The 22,891-nt window shown below is 44.6% G+C and overlaps 1 protein-coding gene across 4 annotated transcripts in view; it reads left to right on the top strand.

The window, feature by feature from the left end:
• The window catches only part of MFSD11 (major facilitator superfamily domain containing 11), a 45,437-nt gene that overhangs the window by 7,215 nt on the left and 15,331 nt on the right, over nucleotides 1-22,891 (top strand). For all 4 annotated transcript variants that reach the window (XM_053288880.1, XM_053288883.1, XM_053288878.1 and 1 more), the window contains 4 exons: nucleotides 7,602-7,709; nucleotides 8,296-8,375; nucleotides 14,124-14,220; nucleotides 16,895-16,953. In XM_053288880.1, the coding sequence (XP_053144855.1) occupies nucleotides 7,602-7,709; nucleotides 8,296-8,375; nucleotides 14,124-14,220; nucleotides 16,895-16,953 (344 nt within the window). The remainder of the gene's footprint in view (nucleotides 1-7,601; nucleotides 7,710-8,295; nucleotides 8,376-14,123; nucleotides 14,221-16,894; nucleotides 16,954-22,891) is intronic.

Here is a 22,891-nt window from a genome sequence, read left to right as displayed (position 1 = left end):
CATATCTCTTTCACAAGATGGGGGATAAGCCAATCAAGCTTACTGGAGTCTGCTTTGCCCTTTTGCCTCATCAAGGGTCTAGGCAAATAGATTTGTGCCACAAACTTAAATCTTGGAGATTGGAAGTTTTTGTCATAATGAATGCTCATTGTTATGGGGAATTTTGCAATTGGGATGTGTACAGAACTGTGGCAGGGAGGCTCAAAGGTAGCGGGGGTCTCCTTTTAAGAGTGGGGGAGGGTGCACTTATCCCTCCTGCCGCTTTCCCCCCGCTGGCGTCCGTGTTTTTTAATGCCCATCGGGGCGGCAGCGTATCTCTCTGCCGCCCTGTTGCCCTCGACTTCTGGATATGACTGGAAGTCGCCGGCGTGCCTGCGCATGCCTCCATGGGGGCGCACCTGTGCGTGATGTGTGCGCGCCCGTGCTGGTGCGCGCAGGCACGTTGGTGACTTCTGGTCATATCTGGAAGATGAGGGCAATGGGGTGGCAGGGACGTATGCTCCTCGCCCGATGGGCATTAAGAAACACAGATGCCGGTGGGGGAAAAGCGGTGGAAGGGATAAAATCACCCTCCCCAGCTCTTAAAGGGAGACCCCCGCCGCCTTCGAACCAGCAGAACTGCCGGTTCTTTGAACTGGTTCGGAGGCCCATAAAGGGCCTCCGGACCGGTTCCATGCACATCCCTATTTTGCAATGCAACAAAACAATGTTCTCATCCAGGTAATCCCTTGTGGGATTTGCCCTACTTCAGTGAAATGCTCATTTCTTTTCAGACCACTTTTTTCTAACTTGATAGTGGTGATAGTGGTCAACTTGCATGATGGACAAAGGTGTGGATGACTGTGGTACAACTTTGTAGAGAAGTGGTTTTCTGTGTAGGTGGTGATTTATTAAGGGTTGACTCCCAAGGGCACACCCCTCACCTTCTGTACATGATTGGGTGCACCTTTGTGGCTTTCCCACTTAACTTCTGGCCATTGCCCTTGACAGCAGCGAAAGAAGTATCTCACCAAAAGCTTGCAAGGAAACTATCATGAGGAACAATCACAATTAACATGCACAAAAATCCCATAGTGGGAACAGCCTAATGCCCTTGTTCCTTGTAATAATAATTTATTTTCATTGCACCAAGTAAAGCATTTGCACAGGAAAGGGAAAGGTAGTACATTGAAGAGCACACCACCCACCTGCCTCTCTTCTTCCCTCTGTAGCTACAATAAAGATAGCTCAGCATAGTTTTGGGGCTGCCATAAAGGTTCTCTCAGGGAAACAGGGAGAGAAAATCCAGAGTTTTTCTTCCTCTGTATTATTTGAGTGTATTTCTGCTTTGCTGAAATCACACTTTATTGAAACCAGAGCTTATTCAGTGCATGAGTGTAAATTAAAAATAAAATTTAATTAAAAAGGTGTGACAGTCTTTGTCTGGTTCCCAATCATTCAACTCCACAGGCACCATAGATATGGAGGAAAAGGTGTTGAGTGCCACCTATAGCCTCCTCTTCTGCGTTTCTCCTCTCCTGTGGTGCTCCTCTCTGGGAGCTTTAGCCACCACCAGCAACCCACTGCCCTCCTCCTTGATGCTGCCCCATTTAAATAGTCCCTCACCCTCTTGCAATGAATGTTTTAGAGCAGGGCTGCTCAACTTTGGCCCTCCTGCAGATGTTGGATTACAACTCCTATAATCCCTAGCTATTGGCCACTGTAGCTGGGAATTATGGGAGTTGTGGTCCAAAAACAGCTGGGGGTGGGGCTAAATTGAGCAGGCATGCTTTAGAGGCTCTTGCTCCTAATCTTGCAATCTCACAGTGAGAGACTAGAACAGGGATTCTCAAACTTGGGTCCTCAGGTGTTATTGGACTTCAACTCCCATAATCCCCAGGCTCAGTGGCCTTTGGTTGGGGATTATGGGAGTTGAAGTCCAATAACACCTGAGGACCCAAGTTTGAGAATCACTGGACTAGAAGGTGTTGGAAATTCTCTGTGGTGAGAGAATCCCTTTTTCAATATAGCAGAGTGCACAGAGGCACAAACACAGCGGATTTAGTTATGCATGCATGTGTGCTAAGAGTAAAGTAACTTGGAGCCAATTGCTTGTTTCAAATCAATATAAAAGGTATTTATTAAGGAACTCCATTCTAGATAGGAAAGTGAGGATTTAGGATCTCTAATCTATCTATCTAAATGGATGCAGATGGATTCACCATCTTCTCTGCACATATGGTGCAGGGCAAGAGACTTGCCATGTTGCAAGGTCAACAGCCAGGTAGGAAGAGAGAGAAGGAGGAAGAAAGTTGAATCCCCTAAGATTAGCAATCTACATTTCAAAGGGATAGCATCAGAGCAGCAGGAAGTGATGACCAAATGTCTTTGACCTTCTAGCCCTCTGACTTACTAGTCTGTCCTCCACTGTCTGAGGCAAAGAGACAGTGCAAAGTCCTTTACTTCCAACACCCCCTCTCGTTGTCTCGTGACTCAGTTCACAATATTCATTTTCTCTCTCAGCTTTTCAAAGCAGGGTCTTGGTAGTGGCTTAGTGAGTAAGTCTGCAAGCATTTCATTTGTCGGGCAGTAGAGCAACTTGATTAGTCCATCTTTCTGCAGACTTCTCACTACATGGTACTTCACATCAATATGTCTGGTACTCCTCTTTACATCTTCTTGTTTGGAGAGTTGAATGCAGCTTTGGTTGTCTTCATACACTGGTATGGGCTGTGGTACCTCTGCACCTAGGTCCTTCAGTAGTTGACACAGCCATTGTATCTCGTGACAGCCCTGTGCAGCTGATACATATTCCGCTTCAGTGGTTGATGATGCTACTATGTCTTGTTTTCTGCTTGACCAGCTTATCGCTCCATCTCCATAGAAAATTATGTGACCACTGGTGGATTTCCTGTCTGTTATATCTCCACCCCAGTCTGCATCTACGTATGCTTCTAGTTTTGGTTCACTATTAGCTGGCAGCTTGAGCTTAAAGTGTGCAGTACCCTTTAGGTACCTAACAAGTCTTTTCATTGCATTCCAGTCCTTGACTGTTGGTGATGCAGTCTTTCTACAAAGTAAACCAACTGCTGTACTAATATCTGGCCTAGTGAGTGTACTAATGTATAAAAGCTTACCCAATGCTTCACGATATCTATGGTTGTCAGATAGTGGCTCAGTTTGATCTTCTTGCTTTATGTAGTTCACTTCCATTGGAGTTGGTGTAGGATTTGCATTTTCCAGTCTGAGCAAGTTTATCAAGTCTTTAATTTTCTGTTCTTGGTTGATCAGGAAACTTCCATCTTTCTCTCTTTGTACTTGAATGCCCAAGTAGTGTGCAATGTTGCCAAGTTGCTTGACTTCCACTTCTTTGTTCAGATGATCCATTATTTCCTTGCTGTCATCTGGGTTTTCATAGGCAAAAATCAAATCATCAACATACGCCAAAATGTAAGTCCATTTCCCATCTCTGCATCTCGTGTACAGGCAGGGATCAGCTTCACTTCTTTTGAAGTTTGCTTGAAGCAGCATATCATTCAGTTTTATATTCCATGCTCTGGCAGCTTGTTTTAAACCATAAATGCTCTTTTGCAGTTTGCATACATAGTCCTCTTTGCCTTCCTGTAAGAAACCTGGTGGTTGTTGCATGTAAATGTCCTCTTCTAGTTCACCATGCAAGAATGCAGTTTTCACGTCTAGGTGCTCAACATGCATTCCTTTGCTAGCAGCAATACTTAACAGAGTCCTTACTGTGGTATGTTTAACCACTGGTGCAAAGGTTTCATCATAATCTTCTCCATATTTTTGTGAATATCCTTTTGCTACTAATCTGGCTTTGTAGCGCTGAATCTCACCATCAGCATCATGTTTGAGTTTGAAAACCCATTTGCAGCCAATAACTTTTCTTCCTTGTGGTAACTTAGTAAGAGTCCAGGTTTTGTTTTTCTGTAGAGCCTCAAGCTCTTCAATTGCAGCCTGTTTCCACTTCTGGGCTTCTGGTTGTGGTAGCTGGGATATTTCCTCCCATGATGAAGGTTCTGGTTGTTCCGCTGTTCTTGCGAGGTAGGACAGCCTCGGAGCTGGAACACCTCTGTTTGAGCGCGTTGATCGCCTCACCTCACCCTCTGTGGTCCCTTCTATCACCTCAGGTGCGTCTGGTGGATCGCTGGGGGTCTCTGTGTCAAGTGTGGTTGGATCTGGATCTGCTGTCTCCTCCTCCTCCTCAGTTCCTCTGAGATCAGGAAGCATAATCCAGTCATCAGGGTGCTTGGTCTGGTTGCTTGCTTCAGTGTAGGCCCCCTCTGAAGGTGTAGCTCTTTCATCCTCTTCAAAACACACTGCTCTGCTTATGGTTATCCTGTTGGTGTCAGGATCCAGAATTCTGTAGGCTTTGGATTGTGCTGCGTAGCCTACAAAAATCCCTTTTGTGGCCCTAGGCCCTAACTTAGTCCTTTTTTCCTTTGGGATGTATGAGTAAGCCGTGCTTCCAAAGACACGCAGATGCGTCATGGACGGCTTATGACCATGCCAAAGTTCATAAGGTGTTGTTTCAATAGGTTTTGTGTTCATTCTGTTGTGTATGTATGTAGCAGTCATGATGCCTTCTCCCCAGAATTTCTGTGGGAGGTGTGCGTCAGCAAGCATGCATCTTACCATGTCCAGTAGAGTTCTGTTCATTCTTTCTGCGATTCCATTTTGGGGCGGGCAGTAAGGCACCGTAGTTTGATGCACGATTCCATGTTCTCTCAAGAACTGCTGTGTAGCATTGGACATGTATTCTCCTCCATTGTCTGTGCGCAGGATCTTTGGCTTCGAGCCAAATTTGTTGCTTGCCATCGCCACATATTGTTTTAATTTCTCCAGCATCTCTGATTTTTCCTTCAGTAAATAAACACACGTGTATTGTGAGAAATCATCTGTTATAGTTAGAAAATATTTATGATTACCTATGGTTGCTGGTAGTGGTCCAGATATGTCACTGTGGATCAGATCCAAGGGTCCTTTCGTCTTCCTTTCACTCTGCTTTGGGAATGGCTTGTTTACTGCTTTGAACTCGAGACAAGAAACACAGTTAGTTACAGTGTCACATGGTACAAAATCAATGCCATTAGCTAATCCCTGTTCCTTCATGTTTTGAATTGATTCAAAACTTCTGTGTCCTAGTCTTCTGTGCCATAATTGTAAGCAGTTTCCATGCTGACACAACTTGGCTAGGTTCATTACATTAGGCTGGTATGCCTCAGGTCTGGACTGGGCTGGTCTTTCTCTGTCTGTAAATTGCTCTTCCACATGATAAAGACCTTGAAATTCCGAGCCCACAAGGCAAACTTTTCCATTCTGGGTAACAACACATTGTCCATTTTTAATATACAATTCACAGCCTTGTTGCTCTAGCTTGGATATTGAAATCAAGGAGCTTGAGAATTCAGGGATATACAAAACATCTCTCAGAAAAAATGGTTTAACAGATCCATCCAGCAATTTGCAATATAAAATTCCTTCGCCCTTTTTCTTTGCTTTAATTGTAGTATTATTGCCCAAATAAACGGTCTCTTCAGGAATATCAAACAGTTCAGTATAGAAACTTAGATTTTTAGAAATATGGACAGATGACCCAGAATCTAAAATCAGCTTTTCATTATTTTTCATTAAATTAACACTGTAGTTCTTGTTGAAATGTCTGTCTGTATACTTGGAATCTCTATTTTCATTCTCCTTTGTTTGACTGATATTCCCAGACCTCCTGGTCTGATTCTTGGGACAATGCGCCACCCGGTGGCCAAATTCGTTACACAGGAAACACCTGAAGGCTTTGTTTCCAGCTGACCTCATTTCAGCACTGGCGGTCATGTGACCTCTCTCTCTGGGCTGAGTTTCTCTGGTGTAATCTGCTCTCTTTGTATGCAAATGTGAGGTGCCCATGCGGTTCCCTCTTGCAGCATTTCCTCCAGCATTCCCTCCCCATCTCGGGTTACGTCTGGAATGATCAATTGTTGCTTTAAGAGCAAAGTTGCTAGCCAGTTCACTTTCATAGCGTGAGTTTAAAAGGTTTCTTCGGTTAGCCTCCGAAGACAATGTTTCTACAGCCTTTTCAAAGTTTAGATTGGTGTGGGTTTCCAATTGCCCAATTATAGTGCTATAGGAAGCAGGCAAGCTCAAGAACAGAGTCTCCAGCTTTTGACTCTCTGTAAATTCCTCTCCTGCTTGTCTAAATTGAAAAAAGAAATCTTCCAAAGTCCCAATAAAAGTAGAGAAACAGTCCCCATCTTTATACTGAAGATCTTGCAATTTTCGGCGTAAATTAAACGTGTATGCCCATCCTTTCCTCATATGCATAGAATCTAGCTTGTTTAGCATCTCCTTTGAGGTTCCAAGATCACAAATAGCATAAAGGAAAGTTTTACTCACGGAAGCTGCAATCATCGCTTGTGATTTTCGGTCCTTAATTAGCCAGAGTTCCTTCTCCTTTTTCTCAGCATCCGAGGTTCCATCTGGCGGGGGGTCTTCCTCAGTAACTTGGTGGAGTCCCTCTGCTTTCAGTGCAATCCTCAGTCGAGTCTTCCATTCCAAGTAATTATCCGCTTCCAGGATGGTAAGCCTGAGTTTTCCCTCCAGGTATGCAGCCATGCTCACCAGCTCCAAAAGGCAGTTGCTGTAGATTAGCAATTCAAAGTGTCCACGCTAGATCTCAATGGATCTCCTGGAACAAACCTAACTCTCTAGTTGCAGCACACGCAGCTCAAAATACTGCTCCCATAACTGGCTGGAGCCCATAACCTGTTGGAAATTCTCTGTGGTGAGAGAATCCCTTTTTCAATATAGCAGAGTGCACAGAGGCACAAACACAGCGGATTTAGTTATGCATGCATGTGTGCTAAGAGTAAAGTAACTTGGAGCCAATTGCTTGTTTCAAATCAATATAAAAGGTATTTATTAAGGAACTCCATTCTAGATAGGAAAGTGAGGATTTAGGATCTCTAATCTATCTATCTAAATGGATGCAGATGGATTCACCATCTTCTCTGCACATATGGTGCAGGGCAAGAGACTTGCCATGTTGCAAGGTCAACAGCCAGGTAGGAAGAGAGAGAAGGAGGAAGAAAGTTGAATCCCCTAAGATTAGCAATCTACATTTCAAAGGGATAGCATCAGAGCAGCAGGAAGTGATGACCAAATGTCTTTGACCTTCTAGCCCTCTGACTTACTAGTCTGTCCTCCACTGTCTGAGGCAAAGAGACAGCGCAAAGTCCTTTACTTCCAACAGAAGGTTACCAGCAGCGCCCCCCACCTGCTCTTCCAGGAGGCTTCCAGTCCTGTCTTAGGAGACTTGGAAAAGCACATAGCGGGAGGGAGGGAGGAGGGGGCTACTGGTAACCTGCGTTCTTACTATGAGACTTGCAAGGCTAGGATCAGAAGTATCCAAAACCACCTCTTCCCCCCCGCCACCATATCCTGATCCTAGTCTTCTAAGCCTTCAAAGCTACAAATGTGGAAGTCTAGTAACATTTAATAAGAGCATGCTGTTACATGGTTAATGTATTTAAATATTCTGAAATGTTTAAAATGAATGTCAAAGTATATGATGAGTTCTGTATGTTCATAATTATTGTTGCTTTCTTCAGCATGGCTGTTATTTATGGAGTCTTCTCAGCATCTAATCTTATTTCACCTTCGGTGGTTGCCATCATAGGGCCACAATTGTCTATGTTTATTAGTGGCATCTTTTATAGGTAAGTGAAAACACTGATTTCCTTGATGTTCCACCTTCATATATCTACGTTAAGAAGATTTGCTGTCCTTGTGTACAGTGTTATTGGCTGAAGAATATGGGTATAACAGTAAGGAAAGCTTTGCTTTTCTGCTGGTCAGTTCCAGAATACAAGCCATCTCCTCAGCTAAAATGAGGAGCTACGTCCCTTGCCAGTAGTTGATCTCTGAATAAAAGACGGATGATTTCAGTCTTAACAAGAAAGGAGGATTATTGGCTAGAATGTCCCTGTGCAGCCATGAAACACACTAGAGACCCCCTGGACTCTTGGTTTTATCTCTCTGCCTTATTGTGTGAGGCTGATATTTTGCTGTGAGCTGCTTCAAGAATGGGTGGAGTACATACGTGACAAAATAGCTATTGTTAGATTGAATTGTTGAAACAGTGTGTCACTATGTGATATGAAAGCCTGTTGCCTTACATTCTTTTTGCAGTTTAATCAGGAATAACAAATTGGTTTAGATAGCTAAACGGTAGAGCGAGTATGTTAAAAAGTATCATGATGTCACCCATGTTAAAATTGAATACATTGTCACTTTATTTTCCAGTATATATATTGCCATTTTTATCCAGCCTCTTACTTGGACATTCTACACAGCCTCTGTTTTGCTTGGGATAGCAGCTGCTGGTAAGCGTTCTCCTCATTCTTTCCATTCTGTCTCTTTCTAAGGAAGGGGCTCCCAACCTTTTAAAACACGTGTACTCCTTCTGTTACAAACCTGCAGCTCAGGTACTCTGTTGAGATTGAGTATGTGTGTGTGCACACAAAAAAATTAAGTGTTACAGATATGAAAACAAAACAGCCACTGGTTTACATCCAGACTCCCACTGAAAGTAATGGGACAAATAAATTTGTCCCATTACTTTTAATAATACTGTTTATGAGTAACTTAATCCAATAACTGGAGTAGCCAAATAACTGCAACTGCAGCGTGAGGAGACAGGAGGGCTCCACATATCCTGAGATCCCTTCAAGTACCCCTAAGGGTACTAGTATCCCCTATTGAAAACCCCTGTTCTGATGGATATAGGAATTCGTGTAATTGGGCAGGGACTCCAGAAGCACTTTTAGATTTGCCATGGACTCTTCTTGGAACCTTAACTCAAGTGCTACTGCCTCTTTCGGACTTCCTCAGTTAATGTACTTACTTCCAGGACCCCTGCAATAACTGCCATACCCTGTCCACCAAGGGGGAGGGTGGAAGGAACCACTGCCTACCCATTGCTGAATCCCCCTTCTCATCCTGCTAAGTGTGAGGGGACATAACTGGGGAACCCACTGCAGGGCTATGCCCTAAGGCTCCCCACAACCTGGCACTTGGATTGGCAGGAAGGCTAAGCAGGTAGGATTGTCACATTTTTACCACCCAAGCTGGAAAGAGTCGTGTCTTGAAAATGAAACTTCATAGAAGGCATATAACCAGACACGAGAGAACTCCAGTGAGAGTCGGGTTTTCTCTTGGGCTGCCATCTTAAGCATATGCTTAACATCTGCTTCCCAGAGACAGCAGCTGCCCAGTGGTGAGAGCCTGTGTGGTTGCTGTCTGCTGTTGTCAGCTTGCCAGCTGGTGTGCCCCCAACGTGTGGGGCTGTGGCTGCTGCCCTGTGGGTGAGTCTGTGCAGGATTGGGGCCAGAGGGAGTAGGTCAGCAATTCCTGGGGGTCAGCTGCCCCTTTCTGGGCTTATAAAATGGCTGCTGCCCTGTGGCGGCAGGTGCAACACTAAAGGGGGTTGCCCCTTTGGGGGAGCCACTTCGGGGAGGCAGCGAGGGCCTGGTGGTTTGTTTTTGTTTTTGTTTTTGCTTCTGTTGTTTTTGAGTCCTAGGTGTTTCAGATATGTCTTGGTTTGTCTGGGGATGGGGAGACAGGGGGTGTGTCCACTGACTGTGGGGTGGCTATTCCGGTGGTGGTGGGGAATAGAGGAAGTAAAGTTGGCAGGTCAGCATGTTGTTACAGGGGAAGGGAATTCAGAAATCTATTAGCTGTTTCTCCTTGCGGCTGCCCTGCCAGCTCTTTGACCTTGGGGAGCAGTGCCAACCTCCCACAGACTCTCACCTTGCTTCTCTATAATGCCACGTCTGTCCAGAATAAGTCAGAAACCATCCATGATCTGATTCTGGATGAAAGGGCAGACCTGGTATGTATTACAGAAACTTGGTTGGGGGAGGCTGGTGGCCCAGTCTGGTCACAGCTTCTTCCTCCAGGGTACTCTGTTGAGGAGCAGGTGCGGCGATGTGGACAGGGAGGTGGAGTGGCTATGATCTATAAGAATAACCTCTTCCTGACCAGGATCCCTGTGGAAGTGTCTGACCATATTGAATGTTTGTACCTAAGTTTGGGGACCAGGGATAGACTGGGACTTCTGTTGGTGTACCGATCGCCCCGCTACTTGATGGACTTGGTCTTGAGTTTGGCATTGGAGTCTCCCAGGCTTGTGGTGCTGGGGGACTTCAATGTCCACTATGGGACCAATCTGTCTGGGGCGGCTCAGGAGTTCAGCGGCCATGACAACTATTGGCCTATCTCAAAGGGTCTTGAAACCGACACACATTGCAGGTCACATGCTTGATCTGGTCTTTCACTCTGATCAGGGTGGTGTTCTGTGGTTGGGGACTCCTGTGATTTCCCCATTGTCATGGACGGACCACCATCTGGTTAAGGTTGGACTCACAGTCACACCCCACCTTCACAGGGGCGAGGGGCCCATTAGAATGGTCCACCCGAGAAGGTTATTGGATCCAATAGGGTTCCAAGAAGCCTTGGAGGGATTTAGTGTTGCCTCTGCTGGTGATCCTGTTGATGCCCTGGTAGATAACTAGAACAGCAAGCTCACCAGGGCAGTTGACATGCTTGCACCTAAGCATCCTCTCTGACCTGCTTGATATTGGCCCCTTGGTATACAGAAGAATTACGGGTGCTGAAGCAGTGAGGTAGACGACTGGAGCGCAAGTGGAGGAAGACCCGACTTGAATCTGACAGATTACAACATAGAGCACATCTGAAGATCTATGCTCTGGCAATACGGGTGGCAAAGAAGTGATTCTTTTCGGCCCATATTGTGTCTGCAAGTTCACGTCTAGCGGAGTTGTTCAGGGTTGTGAGAGGGCTAGTGAGTGCCCCTCCTCCCTTGAATCAGAATTTGGAACCATCTATTACCCGCTGTGATGTGTTTAATGAGTTTTCTGTGGATAAAATCCCTCGTATTCGGGCCAATTTGGATTTAGACCCCACAATTACTGCAGTGTCTGAATCGGAGGTGTCCAGCGACTCCTCTTATGTGGTTAGGCTGAATCAGTTTAAGTTTGTGACTCATGAGTATATGGACCGCATATGTGGACCGCATTGGAGCGATGCGGTCTACCATCTGTTCTCTTGACCCTTGCCCGACATGCTAATGCTATCTGGCAGGGAGGTTGTTGTAGAAGGACTAGTAGAGATCATAATTGCTTCTCTGAGGGAGGGCAGGATGCCTCCTTGCCTTAAGGAGGCAATTATTAGACCACTTCGGAAGAAGCCTACCTTGGATTCCTCAGAGTTAAGCCTGTCTCCAACCTTCTGTGGCCTGTCTCCAACCTTCTGTGGCTGGGCAGGGTAATTGAGAGGGTGGTGGCCTCCCAACTCCAGGCACTCTTGGATGAAACTGATTATCTAGACCCATTTCAGACCAGTTTTTGGGTAGGCTATGGGGTTGAGACTGCCTTGGTCAGCCTGATGGATGACCTCTAGTTGGGAATTGACAAAGGGAGTGTGACTCTGTTGGTCCTTTTGGACTTTCGATACTATCAACCATAGTATCCTTCTGGAGCGTCTGAGGGGGTTGGGGGTGGGAGGCACTGCTTTGCAGTGGTTCCACTTTTACCTCTCAAGCAGATTCCAGATGGTGTCCCTTGGAGACTGTTCTTCAAAAACTAAACTTCGGTATGGTGTCCCTCAGGGCTCCATATTGTCTCATGTTGTTTAACATCTACATGAAATTGCTGGGAGAGATCAACAGGCAATTTGGTGCAGGGTGTTATCAGTATGCTGATGACACCCAAATCTTTTTCTCCATGTTAACATCATCAAGAAGAAGGCATAACCTCCCTAAATGCCTGCCTGGAGGCAGGGATGGGCTGGATGAGAGGCAACAGGCTGAGGCTGAATCCAGATAAGACGGAGGTACTTATTGTGCAGGGTCAGATCTCAGGAGATGATTTTGATTTGCCAGTTCTGGATGGGGTCACCCTTCTCCAGAAGGAACAGGTACGCCGTTTGCGGGTGCTTCTGGACACAAAACTTTCCCTGGTGTCCCAGGTTGAGGCAGTGGCCAGAGGTGTCTTTTATCAGCTTTGGCTGATATGCCAGCTGCATCCGTTTCTTGAGATAAATGACCTCAGAACAGTAGTACATCTGCTGGCCACCTCCAGACTTGACTACTGAAATGCCCTCTATGTGGGGCTGCCTTTGTATGTAGTCCGGAAACTGCAGTTAGTCCAGAATGCGGCAGCCAGGTTGGTCTCTAGGTTATCTTGGAGAGACCATATCACTTCTACCTTAAAAGATCTACACTGGCTGCCAATAAGTTTCCGGGCAAAGAACAAGGTTTTGGTTATAACCTATAAAGCCTTAAACAGCTTGGGCCCTGGGTATTTAAGATAACATCTTCTTTGCTATGAACCACACCATCCATTGAGATCATCTGGAGAGGTTAATCTGAAGTTGCCGCCAGCTCATCTGGTGGCTACTTGGGGACGGGCCTTCTCCATTGCTGCCCCAAGGCTTTGGAACACACTTCCAGCTGAAATAAGAGCCTCCCCATCTTTTACAATTTTTAAAAAGGCAGTCAAAACACATTTGTTCACCCAGGCTTTTAATTAGATATTGTTTTAATTGTGTTTTAATAGTGTTAACAATTTAAATTTTAATTGTTGAAATGTTTTAATCTTTTTATTGGTTGTTTTTATTGTAAACTGCCCAGAGAACTTGTTTTGTTGTTAACCACCCAGAGAACTTGTGTTTTGGGCGGTATAAAAATGTGTTAAATAAATATTTCCTAGGAAATGAGCCTTGTCGAAGTCATTTCATTTAAAGAAAATAGGCAATGCAACACTATTGACTTCTTTTGACTTGGAGTTTAATTTCAAAACTACAAAAATGACTTTGTAGCTGAAATGCTGTCGGTTCTCTGAGCAGTCATATTTTATGCATGTTGTAAAGTTGATCTGGTACATGTTTGTTGCAGCTTCTAGCCTATAATAAATTCCAAAGTGACCTTTAGTGCTGCGTGGAACAATTCCTGCTATTCCTTTTAGTAAAGAAATGTGTTGGTTTTATACTAATGAACTTGTGAATGTCCAAAAATGTATAACTTCTCGAAGGAGTTACAGTCAACAGTTCACACATACCCTACAAGTACTTGCATTTGATACAGGTACATTTGTCAGAAAGCTGACAAATGTACTTGTATCATATGTGTGTTTTCAGACATCTCCCTGCCATATTTCCAATATATATTATTATGTGTACACTAAAGTAATGCATGAAGTGGCCCTAATATTGATCATAAAAATAGAAATGTGAACCACCTATTCTGTAGGGATGTGCGGACCGGTCCAGAGGTTTGGAGGTTCGGGATCAAACTGAAACCCCCACCCCCAGTTCTGTCTGGACCAGAACAGAACCTCTGGACAGGTCCGTGAATTTTTAAAATTATGATTATTTTTAGAAGATTTAAAATACCTGTAGCCCCTTCAGGGGGCTTCCGTTAGGCCACGCGTGGGGGGGAAGCGGTTCATGAAGGTTCCCCCTCCCCCCGCCAATCTCTCAAATCACCTCTGCGGCCAGGTAAATGCAGTATTTTTGGCCCTTTCTGGCCTCAATTAAGGCGCACGGTGGCCATTTTGACTGCTGCCGTGCATGCATACATGGCCTCTGCCAGGCCTGGAATGTCCTCTGGCCTCGCAGAGGTCATTTGCTCATGTGCGGTGGCCATTTTGGAAAGGGCTGAAAATACTGCATTTACCCAGCTGCGGTGGTGATTTGAGAGGCTGGCAGGGGGAGGGGGAACCTTCGCGGACCCCTCCCTCCTTGAGGCCAACAGGAAGCCCCCCAAAGGGGCTACAGGTATTTTAAATCTTTTTTAAAAAAATTGTGGAAACCTCCCCCCTGACCGGACGGCGGGGGGATTCGATGGGGGGCAGACCGAACTTGGCTGGTCTGGTTCGATTCCAGTCCGGACTCGAACCGAATCGGGCCAGCCGGTTCCGTGCACATACTGTTCTGTGCTCTCAGACACACACATACGCACACAGGTATCAACTGGTGCAATTAATAGCCTATGCAACCAAGCTCTGGGTGACTTTCTTCCTTTGTTCTCCCATATTCTGATTAAATTTCAGTACTGTGGACTGCCCAGGGAAACTGCCTGACCATAAATTCCAATGAAAATACAATTGGCAGAAACAGTGGCATCTTCTGGGCATTATTGCAGTCCAGGTAAGAAATAAAAATGAACTCTCTTGGTTATGTGCATCTAGGACTTGTTAGCTTGGCTATATAGAGGTGATGATCATCTTTAGAAAACATTGAGCGGTGTTATTTTACACTGCCTACTCAGTTTTCAAAGTTCTGACTCTTCTGAAATATCCATAGTTAATTGTGGGGGTGGGTAGGTGGGATCTGTATTTAGGCTGCTCTCCACACATATTTGGGTATAAATCTCATTGAAATTCATGAGACTTACTTCCAGGTAAACAAAGACAAGATTGGGCTTTACTTGGTGCCTACTTTAGAATGGATATGTGCTTTCTAGAATAACAGTTTCCAGCAGGTTCCATGTTTCAGAATGGGTATCATATAAACAGTCTTTTATGTGGAGGGAGTGCTTTGCTCTGGGGTTGTTCTGAGTCAGCATCAGTTCTGTGTCATGGGAAATGATCAACACTCAGAATTTTCCATTCACTTGGCTACTCTCTTGGCATTTAAGATTGCAGAGTATCTTGTGCAGCTTGTGTGATCTGTTTTTCTTTTCTTTTTTAATGCACAGTTTATACTTCAGCTAAGTACCTTGAGTGGGGAGACTTATCTGCAGATAAATCCCCCTAAGGTACTAACCCACAAAAAGTTCTTGCATTCCCAAATTCTTGTAGTAGCCATTTGTCTCTTGATAACCTAAAAAAAGAAAATGAGCCTAGTTCCTTTCAGTTCACAAACACTTATTTGCCTGGCTGGAGGCAGTGCTTTTCATCACAAGTGACCAGGCGAGTAGCGGTTTTAGAAGCCTGCTTTATATTTCCTTTTGTAAAGGTGTGTGCTGGCTTTGCCCCTGGGTGATCATAAGCCGGACCCTCCCCGCCCCCCTCTTGCTCAATCTACTCCCTCATAGGCTTGCTGTGAGGATAAAGGGGTATGGGAGCGAGAGATGCATGATACCTCTGAGTTTCTTAGAAGCAGGGCAAGAGGATAAAAACGTAGCAAGTACATGTTAAGCCATGAAATTGTTCCAGTATGGGGACTTGTGGAACCAGTTTTGATACTGGTAAAACAACAACAACAACAAACCCAAAACAATAAGTTACAGACATGGGGCAATGATATAATTGGGTAGTAGAGAAATGGTTACATTCATTCCTTTCCTCCCTGCTCCCCACCCCTGGGAAATACTACATTATCCAGATGTTTACTTGGCTTTTGTGTGTAATCAGTGTAGCCAGTGTTTGTGCCATTTTGGATATTCCCTTCCTGTATCACTACTGTGTGAAGCAACGTGTTTCCAGCTCTCCAAAGTGTACACTAATCTACTTTTAGCTACCTTCGGAAGGCTGCTACAAGGATGCTTGTTGGCGCAAGTTGCTTCATTAGTGTTACGCCCACCCTGCAGTACCTTTGCTGGCGGCCAATCCACTTCTGGGCTAGATTCATCCATGTGGACCCTCCAGGGCCCTCTTTGGCATCTCAGGCCCTGCTCATGGCCCCACCATGAGCAGGGCTGAAAGGAACTAGGCTCATTTTCTTTTTTTAGGTTATCAAGAGACAAATGGCTACTAATGAACATATCTGGTTGGCGGGGACTAGAGACAGGGCCTTTTTGACTGTGGCCCCTTATCTTTGGAATGCCCTCCCAGAAGTGCTTTACCATGGTTCCTCCCTCAGTGTTTTTTTTTTTTTTTAAACAACAATTAGGGATGCATCTTTTTAGAGAGGCTCTTATATCTGGTATTTTTCTTAGTTTCTAGCTTTTTACTTTTTAATTTGAAACTTTAAAAAACTATAACTTTTAAATGTGGTTTTTAGACTGGTCTTTAATTTTTTAATTTAAAAAATGTGTTATAGTGTATCTATTCTACTAATATTGTGAGCTTCCCTGCAGTAGTGTACTGGAGGGTTGGGGTATAAATATTACAACTAAATAACTAATCTTGTGTTGAGTTTACAAGGGTATCATGTGAGAAAGTCATTCAGTTCTTAACAGGATGAGCTCACTGGATCAGATGCAGACTACCAAAGCAGGCATGTGAGCTGTGCGCTTCAGGGGACTGGAACTAGTTGCACTTTGCCCAGTGTACGAATTTCAGGTTGGATGAATCTGGGGGTTCCTATCTTCTCCTCAGATGCTGAAATGTGGTAGAGATAAGTCTCTGAGGATCATGCAGTCTTCACAGATGTACTTCCATGTGTTGAAGAGCACTTCTGGGGAAAGGAGCATGGGCAACATTTAACCCCTTCTCACTTCTTTCCCTGGAAGTAGTCTGCAACATACAGAGGTATGTCCCTGACGGCTGTGCAACCCTCAGAGAAATATTTCTACTAGTTTAGAGGGCAATCTGAGGGGAAGGTAGACACTCTGAAATTTGCCCTCTCCATTGTGTGCTGGGTGCTGCCTTAGTGGGGCATGCTGCCCAAGCAGGCATGTACTGCATGTCATGTAGCTCTCTGCTCTGTGCTCGCTTTGGTAGCTCGGATCCGAGCTGCTGTTATCTTTCTCGGTTGGGGAATAATATTAGAGGAGCCTGTCTGTACACCCAACATAATTTAAACATTTACAAGAAAACCTTTGGGTCTCTCTTTGCAGTTTAGCTTCTGACAGTGTAAAGTGAATTGCTGTTGACCCTTTCTGTTTGGTGAGGCAGTCAGCTAGTGTAACCAATAATGTGCTTTCTCCTGTTCACAGCTTGTTTTTTGGAAATCTCTATATATACTTTGCCTGGCAAGGGAAAAGCCATATATCAGGTTGGTTTTGTTTATAAAATATCCTTTTGAGGCACTGTGAGGTTCTGAGTAAAATAATAGGAAGATGTTGCTGTGTTGGTGACAAAAATAAAGCAACCAGTAAAGATACATTACACACAGCTTGTGTTAAATAGCTTGAACTTCTTGGCAGCTTTTTTATTTTAGTGTGTAGTGGCATATCTGTAAAAACTGTGTTGATTCCCTTCTGTTTTCTGTATTTCTGGCTCCTGTTCCACGTGTGCATCTGCCTCTCACTCTCTCTCTTGTGATCCCGCCTTCAAACTGCAGTCTTTGTTGGAACTAGTAGATTTGGAAATGATTGGAGTGTGAGAGTGTCCTTTCTTTTTAACCTTGCCTCGCCTGTCTTTTGGTCTTCCCTCCCTCCACATTCCTTTATCCTCTTTCCAACCCCCCCCCCTTACCTTTTCTAAGAACTCTCCCCCTCATGCCCTTGCTCTTGCATGCTTCAGCTAAGCTAAGGTCACTTTCCACAAGCAATGGTTAATTACAAAGGCACAAGTTACATTGGCTGAAATATACACTTGATTGTAAAATGGGTTACTTCAGCCTTAGCAACCCCCATGGTTTTATGAGTGATACATTCCAGACTAATTAGAAGAGATTCTTAAAATACCAGGGATATGTTTTAAATGTACACATGTCTTATTTGAATTTAGTTTTCTGTTCCCTTCCTCCCACCCTACTTGTCAGGCTTTGGGTTGTTGTTGGAGTGTTTTCTGCTATAAAATGATGGTTCCTTTGATGGCACACTGTAAATCCAAATTAATCTATGTTAGAGGAGTACTGGTAGGTGGAATGTATAAACAATTATTTATTTATGTTGCCATTTGTGTGCATCTCAGCAAGAATCTGAATTGCTATAGACCTTGAAGATATAACAGGATTATTTGGCACAGTGAAATCAAAGGGCCTTTCCAGATATTTTTTTTAAACAGGGAATGTTCAAAGTGTATTAAGTTGCTAAGCAAGATTCAGATGTCATTTTCCCTCCCTCCACCTAGCATATAGTAAAGTAAAGTGTGCCAACGTCGAGTTGGTGTCGACTCCTGGTGACCACAGAGCCCTGTGGTTGTTTTTGGTAGAATACAGAAGGGGATTACCATTGCCTCCTCCCGCGCAGTATGAGATGATGCCTTTCAGCATCTTTCCTATATCTCTGCTACCCGATATAGGTGTTTCCCATTGTCTGGGAAACACACAGTGGGGATTTGAACCCCCTTGCTAATCAAGTCATTTCCTGCTGTGCCATTAAGTGGCATATATATTGGGGGAAATTGCATGTTCCCAGCACTATTGATACTGAGTTGCAGTTTCTCCAAAGTTAGCAGAGTCTTTGCGATGGTAGTGTTTATTATTTGCATGTGGAATGCCTTGAGTGCCACAGGCACCCATTAGCTGGTGCTCATGATATGTCTGAACAGCAAGACAACTCCACCCCTTTCCCACGCTGCCTGAACTGTTTTGTGTTTATCCATGTAGGGTTTTTTCTTGTTAAATTAACATACCTTTAGAGGCTGAGTACTCTCCATAGTACCACTGGAGAGGAGAGCAGCAACCTAGTTCTTAAAAATGTCAAGCCCTAGTAAGTCTTTCGTCTGTCTTCTACAATGTCCTACCATTCCATTACTCCTTTTGCTTTTGTTTTCCTTTATAGTTATCTGTGCTTCCCCCTCTCCAGGGCTTTAGTATACTTCTCTGCAGGCTTAAAAACCAGCAGTAGGGAGGTCAGAACCCCTGCAATATAGCCATTCCTCTCCCACCTCCCAAATGCAAATGCTGTTTTCCATCCATAGGATATTGTGCTGGTTCTGAAAATAATTCTAACTAGTTCAGAATAACTAATTTTATGGTGGGGGCAGGGCTGTGTCAGAGAGGAACATTTTATTTAAAAATCTCCCATTGAACCTGCCAAAAGGAGCAGTATGACATCCATATCCTGGAATGAGTATTGTTGGTGCAGGATCAAGGTTAGCGCTAATTCCCTTTTCAGAAGTGAACTGATGGGTTTTCAGGGGAAAGCTCTTAAACTAAAAGAGAATTTTGAGTAAGAACAGTTGGGGTGCTGATTTAGGCATATACCTTCTGAAGTAGTAGTGAGGTATTTTTTCTGTTGTCAGTGGCATAGACATCAGCTATTTTATTTTTGTATGTGTTTGTGTACAGGGCATAGGTTTCTCTTTACTGCTTGAGAAACATAAACAAGTGCTTAGGCTGCCTTTGGGACTAAAATCCAGGAGTCCAAAGGTCCAGCAGAGGCTGGCTATCTCTCAACCACAAGCCCTTATTCGGCAGTTTTTCCTCATTGATTAATATTGATATAGGAAGGGAGGCCTTTACCCTAAACTAAATTTCGCAAAACAAATTGGTTGATACTGAAGAGATTATTCATGTAATATCAGAGACCTTCTTCATAGAAAGCTAGTCTTGTTATTTGCTGAGGTGTATTGCATATGCATGTAGAACAATCCCCTCCTCACTAAAAACAAACAAACAAAAAACACCCCTGCATTCTGTATCACACAAACCTGCATCTGCACTCTTGAGAAATTGTGCAAATTCTGCAGTTTTGCATGTGTTCGCACCTATTGTTTGATAAAAATTGAATAAAGAACAAGGAAAGCTAAAGGACAAAGCATGGCGGCATCGGCCAGTGAAGGTGAGTAGGTGTGTAATCACTGCACCCGTGGGTCCTCGAGTCTTCAACACATACTGCTTGTCTACTTTTCAGTGCAGTCATGACGACTAGAAACTTGCTTTTTTTGAAAAGGAAAGTTGAGATTTTCAGAGAGCCAGCTTCAGAAACAGAGTTCATATTACCAATGTGTACAGTATATGAAAAATGCCTGTATCAGGTAACATAGGAAGCTGCCATATATTGAGTCAGACCATTGGTCTTTCTAGTTAGTATTGTCTACACTGGCAGCGGGTGGCTTCTCCAAGGTTGCAGACAGGAATCTCTCTCAGCCCTATCTTGGAGAAGCCAGGGAGGGAACTTGAAACCTTCTGCTCTTCCCAGAGCAGAGGCTCCATCCCCTGAGGGGAATATCTTACAGTGCTTACACTTCTAATCTCCCATTCATATGCAACCAGGGTAGACCCAGCTTAGCTAAGGAGACAGGTCATGCTTGCTACCACAAGACCAGCTCTCCTCTCTTAAGCAGCAGCGATACAGGAAGATGCTGAAAGGCATCATCTCAGACTGCGTGGGAGAAGGCAATGGTCATCTCCTGTATTCTACCAAAGACAACCACAGGGCTCTGTGGATGCCAGGGGTCAAAACCAACTCGACAGCACACTTTACCTTTACAGTAGTAAGCATTTGACTGTGCTAGAAGTTTATAGATGCAGAACAGAAATAGGGATGTGCACGGAACCACGGAGGTGTGGTCCGGCACTGCGGGGAGTGTGGCTTTAAGGGCGGGGGGGGTAGTACTTACTCCTCCCGCCACTTTCCCCCCTCCGGCGCAGCACTTTGGTGCAAAGTTTTTGGGGCGGCAGAGTTCCTCCCTGCCGCTCCTGCCCCCATCGTTGTCTGGAATTAGGAAAAGTTGCCGCTACACATGTGCCCGCCGCGCGCCTCACACGTTGCGTGTGCCGTATGCAGCAAACTGGGCAGCGGTGACGGGTGTTTGCGTGGCAGCAACTTCTCCTTATTCCAGACAACGATGGGGGTGGGGCGGTGGGGAGGAACTCTGCCGCCCCAAAAACCTTGCAGCAAAGTGCAGCGCCAGAGGGGGGAAAGCAGCGGGAGGGGTAAGTACTACCCCCCTGCCCTTAAAGCCACACTCCCTCACCGACCCAATTCCGAACCAGTCCGGAGGCCTCTTACATGGCCCCGGACCGGTTCCATGCACCCTCCTAAACAGAAATGCAGTGTCTGAGAACTATTACTTGCCAGTGTGTTTAGGCTGTATTATTTCTGCATCTTTTACAAAGCATTTTACACAGTTAATATCTTTAAAAGCATGATAAAATATAATGAATAGATTATCTTCGTACAGGGGCATCTTACAGCTGGCATTAGTCTGGGTAGTAATCTGTAACCTTGAGAGGAACGAGTATGAAACTAAGTCAAATAGTGCAAAGAATGTACAGCTTCTGCAATCTGTTCATCAACCACTTCTTAAGAATATCTGGCTACCTCTTTCCTCTGGTTAAATCCCACATATTTTGATCCTGGAAAGAAGTTTGGTGCTGAATTCAGCTTCTAGTGGAACCAGCAGAAGCCAAACTCCTTTTGCGTGTGTGGAGTTTGAAGCACTCTAAGATATTACCCTCTCTGGATACAAGAATTGCAGCTCAAAAGCCATTCTGCCTAAGTGTGTAGCAATTAAGCAGAAGTGTAGAGGGTGAATAATCTGGAGGATGTGCAGTATGTGGAGACAAGCGAGGACATAGTTTAAACCAGTTAAATCAGGAACAGGCTGGTTGCAAACACTTGGAAGTGCTGGAGATCACAGATCCAGTAAAGAAGCTCTGTTTGGAAGGGCTCACAAATCTATGCCCCCTATGAACATGAGATGTATAGAAAGCCAGTACTTTAAAAAACAGCAGGTGGTTTTTCTGTCATCTAAGAAGAAGCTTTCTCCTTTCTCGCTCACATGCGAGGGAATAAACCTTTTCCTATGAGAGTGCCCATTGTAACATGTGCATGCATCCACAGCCGGATTATGACATGCTGAGGCCCTAAGCTCTGTCAAGTTTTAAAAGCCCCATACCATTACAAAAGAAAAAGAAAGTAATCTAACAAAAACAGCAATGAAAATAGAAGTTTAAAAACTGTATTTGTAGTTGGCAAAGAAGCAACAAAAATGGTTAAACTAAGAAACATTGGTGAAGTGGGGGCATAGGCAGCCTCTATAGGCAGCCCCCCACACACACACACCACGTGGCAGCAGCAGGCTCCTTCCCCTGGTGGCGGTGGCATGCTCCTTCTCTTTGACGGCAGTGGCAGCTGCTTCCCCCACCCACACCACCACGGTGACGGCCCGCTCCTACCACCCTCATGCCACACCCCAGCTGGCTCTACCCCCCAAAGCATCTGGGAATGAAGAGCATTGACGGCACAGGGTGCACGTGTGCCCTCATTTCCAGCTGCCTCAGGGTCTGAACTCCCAGCAGCTGGGAAGCGGTGGTGGGCTGCAGGAGCGTGGGGCAGGAAAGCTGGTAGGAGCGTGGCAGTGGGCAGCAAGAGTATAGTGGAGCATGGCAGCAACAGGAATGGCTGGGCAGCTGTCTGGCAAGGGAGGGGACATGAGCAAGAGACCCCTCATAATGTGAGGCCCTAAGTTGTTGCTTGCTTAGCTTGTGCCTAAATTTGGCACTGAAAATTGAAAAAAAAGTGGCTTTATTCATAACAATTATTTTTATCCGTATGCAAATATAGACAGATTTATTTAATTGATTACTCAAACGCCATTTGGAGTGGATTAAAATTGTTCTAATTGTGTGCTGCTCTATTGATCATATGTGTGTAACACTGACACTGTTATAGATAATATAGTATAATAATTTAGCTTTACAATATAACAAAGTATGACATTTCAGAACCATTCTTCCTAACAGATGCTACTTGACAAGGAAAGGTTGCCTTTTGGAAAATGACAGTAGGGACAATCAGTTACATTAGTTTATAGGGTGTCTGTCGTTATCTGCAGTTGTTACATTTATGCACCTTCCGTTAAAATTAGCTTGGTTGCACAACACATTGTCACATTCTTTTGTAAAAGTATCTAGAAGACCTTTAGGTACTATATCAGTGATAATCAAGCCCTTGCTCAGCTCTGAATCGTCTCTCTTCCATTTCTTTTTTTCTTCGTGCTAGTCCCCTGTACAAGTATTTCAGGTTCTTCCAGAACGCAAACTTTGTCATCTAAGTAAATCATTCAACTTAGGTCAATATTGCATAATTAACTCT

The sequence above is a fragment of the Hemicordylus capensis genome, chromosome 2 (assembly GCF_027244095.1).
Source record: "Hemicordylus capensis ecotype Gifberg chromosome 2, rHemCap1.1.pri, whole genome shotgun sequence".
Lineage (NCBI taxonomy): Eukaryota > Metazoa > Chordata > Lepidosauria > Squamata > Cordylidae > Hemicordylus > Hemicordylus capensis.
The sequence above is the reverse complement of the archived record's forward strand: the minus strand, read 5'-3'. Positions and strand labels throughout refer to the sequence as shown.